This window comes from Tiliqua scincoides, chromosome 2 (genome assembly GCF_035046505.1).
Source record: "Tiliqua scincoides isolate rTilSci1 chromosome 2, rTilSci1.hap2, whole genome shotgun sequence".
In the NCBI taxonomy this organism is placed as follows: Eukaryota; Metazoa; Chordata; class Lepidosauria; order Squamata; family Scincidae; genus Tiliqua; species Tiliqua scincoides.
Window position 1 is genome coordinate 15,409,111 of NC_089822.1, and position 16,651 is coordinate 15,425,761.

The 16,651-nt window shown below is 43.5% G+C and overlaps 1 protein-coding gene across 1 annotated transcript; it reads left to right on the forward strand.

The window, feature by feature from the left end:
• Positions 1 to 1,790: 1,790 nt before the first annotated feature.
• Positions 1,791 to 16,289, forward strand: IL7R (interleukin 7 receptor). The gene is made up of 8 exons (XM_066618177.1): positions 1,791 to 1,887; positions 4,024 to 4,171; positions 4,789 to 4,973; positions 7,774 to 7,928; positions 9,793 to 9,967; positions 12,727 to 12,817; positions 14,062 to 14,137; positions 15,807 to 16,289. Exons 1-8 carry the CDS (start codon positions 1,791 to 1,793, stop codon positions 16,287 to 16,289), a joined length of 1,410 nt encoding a protein of 469 aa, XP_066474274.1.
• Positions 16,290 to 16,651: the final 362 nt, after the last annotated feature.

The window sequence follows — 16,651 nt, forward strand, 5'->3', positions numbered from 1 at the left end:
CCCCACTGGTTTTTTGGCTGTACCTTTTGTTAGAACACAGATATTTCAATGTGGTTTGTTTCATTGCATTCTGCATGAAATTATGCACTGATTGATATATAACATGATGGTCTTATTCCTCCAAATTCTGATTTTAGTGATTTTGAAAACTTGTAAAGTCTCACACACACACACCTCGTGTCAACTTACTAACACCTTATTGCAGCAGTTCTCAAACTTTTAGCACTGGGACCCACTTTTTAGAATGACAATCTGTCCAGGACCCATTGGAAGTGATGTCATGGCCATAAGTGACATCATCAAGCAAATTAAAATAAATAATTATAAATAATTAAATCAAAATAAAAGAAATAATTAAATAAGGGGGAGCCAGTCCTGTTCCACCAAGTGAATCCACTCTGAAAGTCCCATAGTGGTCAATGGGACTTACTCTCAGGAAAGTGTGGGTAGGATTGCAACCTGTGAGCCCAATCCTATGCATGTCTACTCTGAAGTAACTCCCATAGTGGTCAATGGGGCTTACTCTCAGGAAAGTGTGGGTAGACGCAGCCTGTGAGCTCATGCCTATGTGGGGCTGCCCTTGAAGATGGTTTGGAAACTGCAACTAGTGCAGAATGCGGTGGCCCATGTGGTTACAGGAGGTAGGTGGTTTGACTCAGTCAGTCTGCTTCTCCAGCGGCTGCACTGGCTGCCCATTCGTTCCAGGCCCAAATCAAGGTGCTGGTTTTGACATTTAAAGCCCTATACTGCTCTGGGCCAGCGTATCTTAGAGATCGCCTACTCCCATACAATCCGGCTCATCCACTTTTTACAAGTGCCGCCGCCTAGGGAGGTACGTGGGGCGGCGGCAAGAAATAGGGCCTTCTCAGTAGTGGCACCAACACTATGGAAATTCCTTCCCCTTGACTTAAGAACTGCTCCCTCTCTTGAAACTTTTCGGCGAGGCCTGAAGACCCTTCTGTTTAGACAAACCCCCGGATGACCTCTCCCAGTGGTTTCATATAGATGTTAAATTCTAAATTTCATAAAGATGTAAATTCTGAGTGGATTAGAGCAGTGTTTCTCAAACTGTAGGTTGGGACCCACTAGGTCTGTCGTAAGCCAATTTCAGGTGGATCCCCATTCATTCCAATATTTTATTTTTAATATATTAGACTGGTATGTGACTGCATTTGGGGAAATGTTACAGATCTGTACTTTTCACAGGCTACTATGTATATGCTTTTAACAATGATAGTCACTCCTGGGTAAGTGTGGGTAGGAATCCAGCCTAGGATTGTTACAAATTTTCCTACTTGATGATGCCACTTCCGGTCATGACATCACTTCCGGTGGGTCCTGACAGATTCTCTTTCTAAAAACTGGGTCCTGACACTAAACGCTTGAAAACCACTGCATTAGAACATACAAGCAAAATCTCTGGAAGACTATGGACTCTGCTTTCATCTGCCAGACCCAAAGTCCTCTTGACTACAGATGCAGGTGTTTGGTGCTGTCTTGACTCAGCTTAAAGATGGGTGAGAGACTACAGTTGCATCTCCCTCTTACACGTTTGCTGACTCAGAAAATCTTACTCAGTTATTGAAAAAGAAATGCTGGCATGTTTCTGGTCTGTGAGACATTTTGAGACTGATTGGTGTGATTGGGAATCTAGTCTGAGATTCAACCACAAACTGTCAGCCGTCTTTACTACAAGAGGTTCTGGTCAAGCCACCACAAAAATAGTCAAACTGGCTTTTAAATTGATGGACTTCAATTTTAAAATAGTGTATCATCCAGGAGTCAAGAATATGACTGCTGATTGTCTATCTTGCTTGCCTATTTCTTACCAAGAAGATGAAATTAAATCCAATGATAGAAATGTAATCATTGCACAGATGACTGCAGGTAAGAGTAATTTCCATTTCAGAATGGGCAACGTGTGTAAAGGAAGTCTAAGGACTGAACTAGCTGATGGTCCATATAGTTAAAAGATAGTCTTGTAAGAACAGAAAACCTACAGCCCTTTCAACATGTATTGCAGGATATAGTAGATGAATGGGTTTTGAGAAATGATGGTCTGGTTGTCCCATCAAGCTTATAGGAATGTTTGATCCATTTGTCCAGTGAAGACAATCCTGGAATGACGTCAGCTGTGGCAAAACTTTCAGTAGCTAGAGATGGACAAAGAAGTTGAGGAGACAATTAGAAATTGTATATCATGTGGCAGTAGTAACAAATCACAAAAGACCTACTGTATCTCTTTACTACTGGCTGAGTACATCTCCTTGCTGTGTGAGATCTTAACATAATGGGACTATATGAGGAACAGACAGCAGGACGCAGATTTGCCATAGGACTAGCTTTCAAAATGGACTGAAATAACAATTGCTGCAAAAATCCCCTTAGAAACCTATATGTATTTGATTTTCACCAGAGAAGCCTTCCCTGGTCATTATAGATAATGCAGTTCATTATAGATAATGCAGTTCAACTAACTGCTGCAGAAATACCCCCACAGTAACAGTATCAAACAAAAAATTATCTCTTGTATCATCCAAGACCTGTTGAAGAGACCGAAAGTAGTACAAAAGAGCCTACAGCTTGTTAGTCAGCAAATGGCATAACGGAAAGATTCCCTGCAGAAAACATTCTTTGCATGCAGGACTACTTCACATTTAACAACAGAAGTGTCAACCTTTGAATGATAAATAGGGTGTAAAGCCAACACAAGGCTAACTGCCTGTCTATTACTCATGTTTGCATGTAAAACTTTCAATTCATCACCTCATGAATGGGTTAAAAATTCCAGTAGCATGTGGACCATCAGTTCCTTGGATGGGAGAACGGCAGCCCAATCCTGAGCTGCCCGATGCACGGGGCTGCAGTGGCGCCAAAAATGGCTGCCGCTGCATCTTGCACGCTCTGGGCAGCCACCGACGGCTCCTCAGGAGAAGGGGATTTTCATGGATGCCTTCTGTAGAAGCAACTATATTGATTTTCACTTATTGATATCTATGAGCTTATTGATATCAGTGAGGGATTGTGATCAATGAACTTCCAGACTAAAGTGAGATTTCAGCCCAGATCCTCACATCCAAAGACCAACGCATACAGCCACCAGCACAAAGAGTCACCCTAACTATTAACTTGAAGGGTAGAACCATTAGGTAAGTATGGGATTCCTAGCCCGTCATTTGACTCATAATGCCAATGAGGGTGCATTTGAGAATTGCATTTGAGAATTGATGGGTGAACAAGCATGCTTAACTCTTCCCTCACCCATGTAAGCTTTCATGGCAGGAGGTCTGGAGGAGGCAGGAGGTCTGGTCTAGAGGGTTGAGCCTCCATTTGCCTGAAGATAACATCCAAAGGTCGCCCGTCCTAGGCCACCGGCACCATGAATGGCGAGACCTTGAAGCAGCTGACAAGCTGAGCCGAGTTATTCCACCTGCTCTTTGGAAGGAGCTGCTTGTCAGCCTGTGTGGGAGGAGGCCAGAAAGTGAGAACAGACCGCAAAAGTTCCATCTGAAATGTTGTGTGGTTCTTGAAAGATAGAACCTTTCTTTAATTGTAAAAATCCCTACGGGGATTTAAACAGCCTGCCTATGTAAACCGCCTTGAATTAAAGTCTGAGGAGAAATCTGACGACCAAGAAAGGCGGTATATAAATACCTGTATTATTATTATTATTATTATTATTATTATTATTATTATTATTATTATTATTATTATTATTATTATTATTATTATTATTTCTGTAAAACCTCCCTTTGGCTAATCAGGTTCTGAAACAAGAATTAATCCCAGCAGGGCTAATCATGGCTGTGAAAAACTAGATTAAGCTCCTATCCCTTCCTTCCACTGATTCACCTCTTCAAATGTCCAACCCCCCCAAGTATTTGCAGATTAGAAAACATTTGTGAATGTGTAATGTGATGCTAAACTATATGACCATATTCTTTATGAAGTCCTTTTTAATTAGTCATTCTGCACTTCAAATCAAAGCTTTCATTTTATGGTTTTATGGTTCTTCCCTTCCAGAAGCCTCCACTGACGCTGAAATAGACATCAAGTTTACGTGTGTTACTCAGTTCCTAGAAGACTTTAAAGACTTTAAAAATTTCTTAATTTGCAATGTCACGGGGGCAGAGGAGATCCGGAATGGGACTTTCTTCAACTTCTCTACAGTGTAAGAACCTCCAATCCATTACAAGTTAAGATGATGATATAATGATGACTTTGATAAATGAGTTTCATAACTTCAATGCCATTTGGGTCACAGAAATGGAACATCCCTTCTTTTGAGCTCCTTCTCCTCCTAACACCCAGGGTGTCCTTAAACCTAGCTGCAAGCATACCTGCCATGTTCAAGGGTGCCTTGGGGATCTGCCCAAGACCTCCTGGCATCTGAGGCAGTGTGTCAAAAGCTGCCCCCCTCCCTCACCTGTTGATATACCAGCCTCTGCTGCTCCTTCTGCACCCTGGATTGGAAAAGGAAAGCCATAATCATGTGCACACTTGCCTATGAGTAAGCTTCATTGGATACAATGGGACATCCTTTTGAGGCAACACACATATAATTGCACTGCGCAACTGTAATTCTACCACACTTACTAAAGTGTAAGTTCTAGTGAACACAGTGGGACATACTTCTGAGGAAACCTGCTTAGGCTTACACTGTGAAACCTTCATATTTTATCACTTTTCAAATGTTTTCAAAGACCATCTCCATTTTGAAATTCTCACAGAATTTTGAAATGCTCAGATGTTTAATGCTCGGATGCTCACCTTTAATACTATCCACAGTACAAAAAAGAGCTCCAATAAATGCCTAATGGAGAGCCTGCTGGAAGGTAGATGTCCAATCAAGAGCAGTGACCTCCTTGAAGTGGGTGTTTGCCTGACTGTGACATGGATGGACCAGCAGACCATGACGTGGGTGGAACAGCTATCTCCACAGCAGTGCCAGGAGTTGGTGCCAATTCATATTGGTAAGTTTCTGGGCAACTCGACTTGGAAGACTCTGACTCAAGTCGCCAAACGTGTTTTCCCTGACTCGTTTGGACTCAAGTTACACGTGTTTTGGAACTAGAAGTGACTTGAGACTTGGGAGTTTTTTTCGGGAACAAGTGGAGACACAGGCTCGAAAAGTCAAGTCTTTTGGCCCGCCACTCCACTTGGTGTGTGTGTCTGTGTGTGCATGCTTGCGTACATTTTTTGCTGCTTCTGCAACACCCTGAGGGACTATGTGGGCAATTCTTGAAGCCACATTCAAAGCAGTGTGCGCATGCAAGAGAGAGGAGGGTAGGTTGTCTCCAGGAGGCAGAGGTGGGGTGGAGGGAGGCTTAAGTTTCATTTTTGAGGCTGTATGAGGCTGGAACACGGAATAAGGTGGGGGCAGCTAGGACTGGGAGAACGCGCTCCATCTCTGAAGAAATGGACCATCCATTGGCTAAATGGATGGCTGTATGTTGTTCTATGGATGAGGGAGGGGAGGAGGAGCCCAATGGAGGGGGCTGGAGTTCTTTTTGAGATAGGAACACACACACTACCAGCAGCTCCATTTTTTTCAGCAGAGCCGCACCTAACTCATTTGCTGTAAAGACTCCGACTCATGCCAAACAGAGTCCTAAAAACACTCTGGATGAGTCCCCATGGCTGCCTATTAGTTGGGTCAAAGGGGGTGGGGGATGGGGCTAAACCTGAATCTAGCAACAGTGAATTGGCACATCCCTGGTTCCTACCTGATGGCACTGTCTGTATTCAAAATTGTATACACCATTTTTGTACCCGCTCAGATGTCAGATGTCTCAGATGATGACCAGCCATTGCCTTTAACACTCTCATTATGATTAGAGCAAAAAACTTCTGCTGCTCCTCTTGCTAGGCCTAGAATTCTACTCCCTTCCCAGAACGGCTAGAGATAACCCCAGGGTGGCAAAAGCACCTCTTTCCACTGTGGGACAATCACTGTGAGTGTGGAATCCCCAGTCTGACATTCACAAGATGTGGTTGCTGATTAGATGGGCAACCCAACTGATGGACTATACGTCTAATTAGCAACCACATTTTGTGCATGTCAGGCTGGGGATTCCATGCCCACATTGATTGTCCCACAGCAGCCCAACCCACCCATCTGTTCAGAATCCATGACTGTCTGCCCTGCATTTCAAGCTTAAGATAGATCAGGGAGGCGTATTTTGTGAGCCTACCTCACAAAATTTTGTATTTGTTCCCTTTCCTTCACAGAGGCAATGAGTTATCTTGCTTGCAAGGGTTAGGAACAGTTGGGGGAGAGCCAACAAAATCTGGGGTTTATTGGATATCTGACAGTGCAATCCTGACCCCTTATGTCAGTGCTTTCCAGCACAGGCATAGTGGTGCCAATGGGGTATGTGCTGCATCCTGCAGTTGGATGTCACTCATAGAGGCCTCCTCAAAGTACGGGAATGTTTGTTCCCTTACCTCAGAGCTGCATTGCCCTTATGTCAGTGCTGGAAAGCACTGACATAAGGGGATAGGATTGTGCCCTGAGTCTGATAGCATGCATAAGCTGTCTTCTGAGAGCTGAACTATGTATTGCTTGTGTATTGTATACTGTATTGCCTAGGAAAGACCTAGGACAGAAAAGCTTAATTAGTGAGAAAACAAATGCAGATATTTTCACATTTATCTGACTAATGTTTCTGGTTACTGGTCCATCAGTGCTGAGAACTGATGAAAACATATAGTCTCTGCTGCAAAACTGAGACTGTGCCCTTCAATACCTCATCTGGCCTTTCTCATCCTGAGGCCTCCTGAGGCCTCCCCTTAAAGAGATCATAGTAAGAGGCTGCTGGGTCTGACCCAAGGTACATCTACTTCAACATCCTGTTTCTTACAGTACTGATTAGAAGAACTAGAGGCCTCAGGATGAGAAGGCCTTGATTTCTGTACATTTCATAGTCATGTTGGATGGACTTCAGGCAGGAGAAACTTTTCTCACTCTTGCTGGACCATGTCATGAGATAATGATATACCTGCCAATATTCCCTCCTCTCTCAACTCCTAGAGGTGTATGCAGCTCATCAACAAATGTCCCCTTATCTGGAGAAGATCTCCAGGGCTGTCTTCAGGAGACCTCTGGAGGAAATTAAAAATAGTTTCCTCTTTGGGGGAAGCAGAGTAGTTTAACCAGCGGACCCCCCTTTGGGTATCGCCCCAGGAAACCTCCCTCACCCGGCTGCTAATCAATAAAAAAAGACAAAGAGGCAATGGCTTGTTAAAGTAGTAAAAAAAGGTTATTTACTTACAGTTCCATTGAGTGTATATTTACAGCATCCGATTAGGATCAGAGGTTCAGCTAACACTTAGAGATAGCAAGGCCCTACAGCTGCCTTGTGCTCAAGATGGCCAGGGCATCAGAGCCCTGGTGTGCACAACTTAACAGGTCGGGGGTCAGAGGATAAGAGGAAGTGCTCAGAGGAGAACGGAAGGATAAAGGGTTAGGGCCACAGCCCACGAGGATCACAGAGAGAACAGATAGAAAGGTCAGAGTTACTGGGCCATAGCTTGACCCCTTCTGGTCAGCAAACTGCCCCCTCTGGACAGCAGTCAGAGTTGCATCAACTCCAACATGGAGGAGACCTTATCCAGAGCAGACCTCCTGTGCTGGTGGCACACCTACATTGGGGGGGGGGGGGCTGATTTGGATAGTTTTGGGCTTCCTGGCTCTTGAATCATTTCTCCCAACCAAGGAAGCTGTGCCTTACTTTTTGTGCTGATGACTTGCTTTCTCTTTTACCATCACAGTTAAACCCGAACCACCATTTGGCATAAACATTACATACCAAGAAGCGGCAAATGAGTATCTTATTCAATTCTCAACTCCGCATGGACCAGGAACATACCTCGATGCCAAATTAATACATGAAATAGCATGCCGCCAGCCAAACAGAAACTGGACAGTGAGTAAGAATTTGTCATTTTCATTTGAGCCAGAATACCTCCTTGTCCACTTTGAATTCTGGGTGAATATGTGCAAACATGGAGATTGGTACTTTAGCTGAAAACCATGAAAGGTTGCAATTGTCTAAAATCCATGAGTCTCATTTATTCACCCAAAAGAACTGGGTTTCTGTCCTTTGTCTTTTTCCCCTCTGGTCACTCACTCACTAGACCACTTTTCTCTCTTGGGTCTGATGAAGTGGCATTCTTCAATCTGTCAAAAAATCTTCTACTATGGATACTGACATTGGATATTCACTTAATTATGTAACACTATCATATCGTCTAACAGTATTTGATATTTGTCATCATATATGTAATATTTGTTATATTGGATGATTGACTGCGTTTGACATGAGACTCTGGTATTGGGTATTTAGCCAATAGCAGATGATATTTGACTTCTGACATTAAAGATATGATAGATCTTTATATCCAAGAACACTTGATAGTGTAGCCTGATGAAACTTACAGAAAGTTGTTGCAGAGAGCAACATGCAGTTAAGGGTACTATAGCAAAATTTCCCACTTGCAGAGTACTGTGCAATGGTGCTTATGAACTGATCATTAACTGGGTGCCCATCAGCTGAAAGATCCTTAACAAATTCAGATCCAGTTCAGCAATTGTAGTAGATTGTATCACCAATTCCACTAAGTTTTCTGCTTTGAGGCAAAGGTCCTATTCATAGGTTACCTTGATGTTGTGCAAGATGCTTATATGTGGCCCAGTTCTATACCACATAAGTGGAAATTTATGAGATGGGCACATTATGTGATTACTTCCAAAGCCATTTCCAACAGCCCCAGGGAAAGGTGATGCTGTCATAGAATGTATCTACATTTTAATGAATCCCTGGGGGCTGGGGATAAGAATAGGCCCTCAGTTTGGCTGTACTTGTACTTGTCGTAAGAGGCAACTAAACAGCCACCGGGTAGATGGGACTTGTCAGCCTGGGAAGGCAGCTCATCTGAGAGAAGGAAAACTCTGATCCCAAACCTCCACTGCCTTGTGGCTACATTCAGTTATGGAAAAGGCTTCAGGAGTCAACCTTGAGGCAAAATCTGGAGCCGGAGTCCCTGAGGCAGTTCATGACTGAACACAGTCACATTCTGGCAACTCCTGCGATGCCGCTGGAACCAACCGTATTGGCTTCTGCCTTTCCATTGGACCATTTCAGCAACGTGGAGAGGGGGATTTGCTGCATGGGTAACAGTCTAACCTCCATATCTACTTTACCCAGGCTTCGTGCACTGGAGATGACACTCTGTTCCAGAACCACTATTCAGAGCACGATACCATAGTCTTCCAAGACTGAAGGATGCCAACAATAATGAATCCACGTTATAATCACCATCCCATGTTTTCTAATGCTGCAGCATGGGAATGAACCAAAAGTAGTTCATTGGCAAGATGAGTAGGGCCAAACATACATTGGGTAGCCATGTTCAAATCAGTCAGTATAGATTATGCAATTTGGCACAGCAACATTTTATAAATGTAGCAAAATGAATATGCCAATGTCTATGATATTTGTAATTTGATAGTTGTCATTCAATACCAAGCCATGAGATCTAGATACATGCATAGTGGGGTGAAAATCTTCATCAGTGCCTTGGGAAAATCTCTTCCCATGTCTTTTGAAAACATGTATGTGCTGTTTACTGTCAATGCTAATTAAGCCTCTTTGAAATGCAGTGATCATCTTGTTACCTGCAGGATTCTCAAAGACAGAAAGCTAAGTACTTTGCTCTTTGGGGGAATAAAGGTTTTTCTACATGTATACATATGGAAACTTAATAAACAAATTTTATTCACCCTTTCAGATTAGAGAGATTGAACACCGTCAATTAAAACTTCAGGGAAAGGAATTTCAGCCAAATAAAACATATGAGATAAAAATCCGGTCAAAGCCCAATGGAGATTTTTTTAAAGGCACATGGAGTGAATGGAGCTCTTCTGTGTACATCCAAACTGCAAACAAAACAACAGAGGAAAAAAGTAAGGACAAGATTTATTGGTTGATCAGTCTATATCACAAAAAGTAACACTATAAACATATACAAAATGTGATAACATGTAAAATAACAGATGAATATACGTTGCAGCTAAAATTCAGTAATGTGTATTAAATTCATAAAAACCTTATTAGAGCTTGAAATGGAATATTACATTAGTTACCATCAGTCTCCAAACCTCAGCTATATTTATTTATCAATTTCATTTATTAATTTGACCCTTCATTCCAAAAGCTCAACAGGCAGCTCAAAGTGACTTACAACACTACAATTGAAAGCAATATACAAAACATCAAACTAAAAATAAGAAACTTGAAACAACAGATAAATTAGGAGCATAGTCATTTCATTCACAGCTAAATCTTGAAACACTGGGAGTTTCTCAGGGGTTACTTGTGGCCTGTTGCACGGAGCAGCAGAACACCATGGACCAGAGAGAAGAGAGATCTTTGGCTGCAATCCTACGCACACTTTCCTGGGAATAAGTTCTACAGAACACAATGGGACTTACTTCTGAGTAGACATGCATAGGATTGTGCTAGTGGTGTCTTTCCTCTTCTTGCCTGCTATCACTACACCAGCCCACTTAGTGAGATGGGGAGGGGCTGGATAGATGGCTGGGACTCATGGAGCAAGCACAAACTGAATTTTGATTGGCTCAGAACAGTGGCATAACTAATGATCGTGTAGCCTGGCGCCAAGTTCAAAATGTTGCCCCGGAAGTGATGTCACAAGCAGAAGTGACATCACACCCGGGCTTTTTAAAAAGTGAAAAGTAGGAAGAACCCACCTCCTCCCCCAGCAGCTCACCACCCACTTGCTCTGCTGCAGGGCCTCCAAGAAGAATTTTATCAGGGGGTAAAAGTTTCTTTTGGGCCCCTTCACAAAGAGGGAGCGGGTGAAACAAAGTGGGGGGTGTCAATGGGGGTGGGTAGAATGGGGGCAAAACAGGCAGGAGGAGAGTGGCAATAGCTGGAATATACTTTGGAGCCCAGGTCTACCAGTCTTCCCAAAGCAGCGCTCAGATCTACCTGCTTGCCCGGCATTGGCAGCTACACACAGTAATACAGAAAACCAAACACACTCCTAAGTCTCTCTGAAATCTTTCAAATATAGAAAATCATTGCAGGAGATTAGCATCATAGTATTTAGGTTCACACTGAAATGGAAAGTGTCCTGTGTACACCAAAACAGACTTCTGCAGCAGCCGTAGCCCTGCAGCTGTATCCCTGAGATCCTCTACATTCCTTCATGTGAAGTGAATCCACAAGCCAGAGAGAGTCTGTTTCCTCCCAGATATGACATTGTTAAGGAATGTATGCATTCCTGGGCCTGGTGTGTATGGTTTGTGGCAGTAGTTGCCACCACTGGGTTGCCACCACTGCCACCATGGGTATGGGAGAGATTGGAAAATGGAAGATCCCAGGAAATTTCTGGGCCCCTCCTTTGGCTCCTGGGTTCCCTTTCTGACTTTGTGCCCAGGTGCAAATTACCCCTTTTACCCCCCTCTCCTAGGTCCTGCTCTGCTGCCTTCCCCCAGTCGGTGGCATAGCTAAGGCATACATCTGCTACCTGGGGTCAAAGAAGATTTTGTAGCCCCCCCCCCGCATGACAAAATCAAGTTTAATTAAGTAAATAAATAAAAAGTTATTTGTTCCATGCTGTGTAATGATAACATCTCACTGGCACTCAGAACAATCAGTCTCATAGGTCAGTTTGGAGTTAAGCAAATCCACTTTTTGTTCCACAAGGCAGATGTGTTTTCATTTTCTGGTTAATTGGCCATAATTTTTGATAGAATACAGATATTCCAGTGCTGTTTGTTGCACTGCATTCTGCATTAAATTACCTTTCCAGTGATATATAACATGATGGTATTGTTCATACATACCAAGATTTTCACCATTTTGGTCACTAGTGTCAAGCTCAGCTTGTTGCCCCCTAAAGCTTGATGCCTTGTGCAACCGCTACCCCCTTCCACCCCTTAGCTACACCACTGGCTCAGAAATATGCCAGGTCTGATTTCCCAGTTTTTGGAAGGTAGGCTGGCTTACCGCTGAGCAAATATCTCATGAGCCAGAGGATACTCATCGCATAGCAAGAGAAATTCACAGAGGACCACTAAGGAATGCTCAATATCAAGGACTTTTAGCCAAACACCAGAACCCAATAAATCGTCAATTAGCCTATGACAACTGCTCTCTCCTAATCAAATCTTGCAGGCTTTCTTCAGAGTAACCACACCCTCACCATACTGCAAGGCTGCAGTACCTACTCACTATGTTTTCAGTGTTCTTGACTCCACTCTGCAGTTTTTCCATCCTTCTCTCCCCTGCCTAATATCTTCCTCCATCCCCCCCAAACAGAAATAGATCATGCTACTCTCTATGAAAAGAAATGTGACTGGCCCCACCTGACTCTTAGCAGTAAATGATGTGCTAACTTCTGTAGCTTCTCTAGGTATCCCCTCTCTATCTCAACCCATATTTTTCAGACAGATTGCCTCCTTACTATATTTGTTGAGAAAGTTTTCAAACTCTGCAAACGTCTAATGAATAATCTTCATTGAGGTACTTCCCTATCATTTGTAGGTGATCCCATTTTGGCTATCATCACCTGTAATGGTGAACGAAGGGTTTAGCATTGTAGGAATAGATGGTTTGCTTTTATTGTAGTGTCAAATGAAGACAATCAATAAATGCGAGATGCGTGAAATTTTAAGATATTATTTGTATTCTCTAGGAGAGGAGGAGCATGTCTTTATAGTGGCATCCATTTTCAGCTTCATTCTGCTGCTTATGCTTTCCATGATCCCGATATTTTGGAAAAACAGGTAATTTTGAACTCTTCTCATTGAAAGAATGGCATACAAGCCACAATCAGCTGCTGGAAGTTTCTCCCATGCAAACCCCAATGTTATCAATGTGCAGAGTTGCACAGATAAGCTTAGATGTACTAGTACATGCTTGGGTAGTACCAGAGGTGATTTCAGATTTGAGACTCATCCTCTACACGTAATGTAAAAAACCAGGAGCCAAAGAGGAAGCATCACTCAGTAAATGTATTTATTATCACGGAGTATTGGAGATACTATTTTTGGTTTTGTGCAATGCTTTCTTTCTCCATCTCCCTGTCCAATGCTAATCTTGTTAGTATGTCTTGAGACTATATTAGGGAGAGCAGTTTGGGAATTGGCACAATTGATAACTGGCATAAATCTTGATAACTGGCTTGGGAGTTTCTATGGCAACATGTCACAGATGGGTCATCCTGTAAGTACTACCATTGCTGGAGACAGCTGACAACTGGAAGGGAGAGGGTGGCAGTGGGAGTGGGCAGATCAAGCCTGGATTGGTGGTACTGGCTTGCACTGCATCCTATCCCCATTCCGGCCTGATCCACTGACTCAACTCTGACTTGTGCTAGCTGAAGGGCACACACTTCTAGTAAGTAAAGGGAACAGGTCCTTTTAAACTTTAAATGCTGTGTGTATATGGAGCAAGTGGAGAGCATAGCAAAGCGATTGTTCTTTGTGTGGTGTTTAAAGTTTAAAGGGACGTGTTCCCTTTAAAGTTTAAGCCTCACATGAAGGCAGAGCACAGGGAAGGAATGGGATGATCTGATAGGTGAGCAGGAATGAGATCAATGCGGCTTGCATTCTCAGTGGGTTGGTGGGAGGTGGTAGTAGATTCAGGGCATTGGACAGCCCAAGTCCTCTGTGCCTTCTAACCATCCTGATGCAAGCCACATCATGTGGCTTTGTGGTTAGAATGGCCATGCCAGCACCACCACCACCCCTCATTGCTGCTAGAAGGAAATGGCTGCAGAAGGACACAGTTCTTGGAGAGAAACTCTCCACAAGACTATAGATGCACAGTGAGCTTCAACCAGAGTAAACGTAACCAACTTTCCAGTGCTGATGCAGCCACAATGCAGCCCCATTAGTGCTTTTGCACACCCTCTAGTTACACCTCTGCATTGCAGTTCTGCTCATGTACTGTACTTCAAAGCTCATTCTCAATGATGTTACCAGGATGTTCCTCCTCACCACACTCAGTGCTATATCTCCTTTTCCAGGATCAAACCCATTGTATGGCCAACCCTCCCTAACCATGAGAAAACTTTGGATAAACTCTGCCACAAGCTAAGAAAGGTTTGTGTTTTTACTAATTCTCTTGCAGGGAAGCTTCTATAAGAACTAGTATTGTCGGCCCTCAGCAGAAAAAAAATGTAGCTTTTGGACCAAGCTTCAGTTTGTCCACTCAATATTCTGTTTCAAGTCCGTTTTTGAAGCTGGGATTAGGTGGGAAGTGGCATTGCAAATATTCTCCCTGCAACCTCTTTGATCTTGTCAAATGCTACTGTATCTTCTATGTATTTCTCTATCTAGCTACTGTATCTACTACAGAACTGGCCCACAGATTTGCACAAAGGCCAAAATGTCCTTATTCTGATGCCACAGTAGACAGCTATTAGGACCAGGAAATGTTCTCCCCACCCACCTATGTACGTACTGTTGGCTGTCACTTTTCATGTGACATGTCTCACAGTGGTACTTTCCATGTAGGAAAATGTGCAGTGGTTCCATCCTGTACTCAGTGGGTGGCCTTTTTCCATATCAACTCCCCAAATGTGAATTAACATGACTGATGACTCATTTATAAGGGAGCAATGGTGCAGTGTCGTGGCGAAGAGTTTAAGCTGTGAATTGGGAATTCACAGATCAGGACTTGAAAATCTGCCACTAGGTGCCCTTAGGAAAGCCATGCTGACTTGGCCTCAGCTCCCCCTCTGCAATATATGGATAAGAATACTCACCAACCTCATAACGGGGGTTGGAAGGATTGCATCAAGACAATGTGAGGTGCTTTGCATGTTTCAAAGCAACGTACAAATGCTGATAATTTTTATTGTTATTAAACTTGTAAGCACAGTTCTTGCAAAGCTGCGTGGCCATGTTGCTTGGCGCTCGGCAAGTCCAAAGTTTGGCGATGATACATGACATCATCGCCAAGCATCCGCAGACAGCATTGCAATCAGTGGCATAGCTAGAAGGGATGCAAAACACCAAGTTTTGCAGGGAGCCTCACTGGGACATGCAAGCGGCCCCTCTCCCTCCTCTTTGGAACCACTCTGGGCAGTGGGCGCAAAACAGAGGCATGCAGCTCCATTTTGCGCCCACTGCCTGGAATGGTGCTTTGGTGCTTTGCACCCCCTCTAGCTACACCACTGATTACAATATAGTTGGACAGCAGCAGAAGGGCTATAGCTGCATGATAATATCTGCAGTCTTATTTTCAATTTAATTTCTAATGATCCCTAGCAAGGAATTTGCCTTCTTCTCTGCTGCTGCACACTGGGACAATATTTTCATTGAGTTACTCACCACCCACCAACCCTCCAAGGACTCTTTCCTGGTTCAACACAGACAGTGTATATGAGAAGCAGAGGTTTTATCTTTTTTGGTCCAATGTGTGTCACTACACCCTTATTGATACTGAACCACATTTGCTATTAGATTGCCCATTCCCACAGTTTGGAGAGGTCCTTTTGGAGCTCTTCACAAACTGCATCATTTTTTATCACCCTGGGTAGCTTGGCATCAACTTGGCCACCTCACTGCTTACCCCTAACTTCACATCGCTTATGAATACATTAAAAAGCAGCAGTTCCAATTATTTTTATACAATTTGTATGGAATGTAACAGGATTTTCCCCCATTTAGAAATATATATCTTTTAGTAGTTTTTCACTATCAGAAGTTTGCACCACAGATAATTTGTTCCATCAGCTTAACTCTCACACTGTCTTTTTAACTGTAGAATTCTGACATAAGCTTCTTCCATCCTGAGAGTCTGGGCTATGTTCATATCCATAAGGTGGACAGCATTCAAGCCAAATCAGAAATGAACCATTTTCTGCAATCATCGCTGCCTTGGAATGCAGACATTCCTGAGAAGATGGGGAATGGACCGGAACAAAAGCACAACCTGATACATATCAATCACGGCTGGTTGAAACTGCCTCTGGCCTATGAAGGAATGTGGCCAGCTGAGATGCAGAGTGGGCAGCTGGGAAGAAGACCCCATGCCAACCTTTATGATGAGAGCAGTAGTGGTGGCAGTACTGGTGATACCCTCAGCACCCATTCTGGTTCGTCAGTGGAGCCCACAATCCTGGCTGGGTTAGAGGCAGACCCCTGTCGCCAAAGAGACACCAGCAGTGAAACTAGGGTGTCAAGTAATGAAGAAGCTTATGTCACAATGGCAAGCTTTTTCCAAAACAAAGGGAATGCAGGAACATAGAACCTCCTTCAGGCATTATTAATCCATGGGGGGGGGGGGAATGGGAGATATGCCCCCAGACATCTACCTGTTTAGTACTTATCTGCTGCCAGGGTTCTCTACTGAGTGAAGACCACTATACATTCAGCACTGATCTTTGCAGACAAGTGCTGAGTGCCTAGGGGGAATGGCTAGCTGGTGCTTCCAGGGGAAACATGGCTAAATGACATGCTTCTGTTTCTTTACCATGTATTTTCTGAAGCTGTGCGGTGTGGCGATGGGAGAACTCCTCGTAGGGCTTAGAAGTCTAGCAGTGCTGGCACATGGTCTGATGGGGTCCTACGTGAAGATTTCAGTGATCATCAAGGTGATTCTACCAGCCC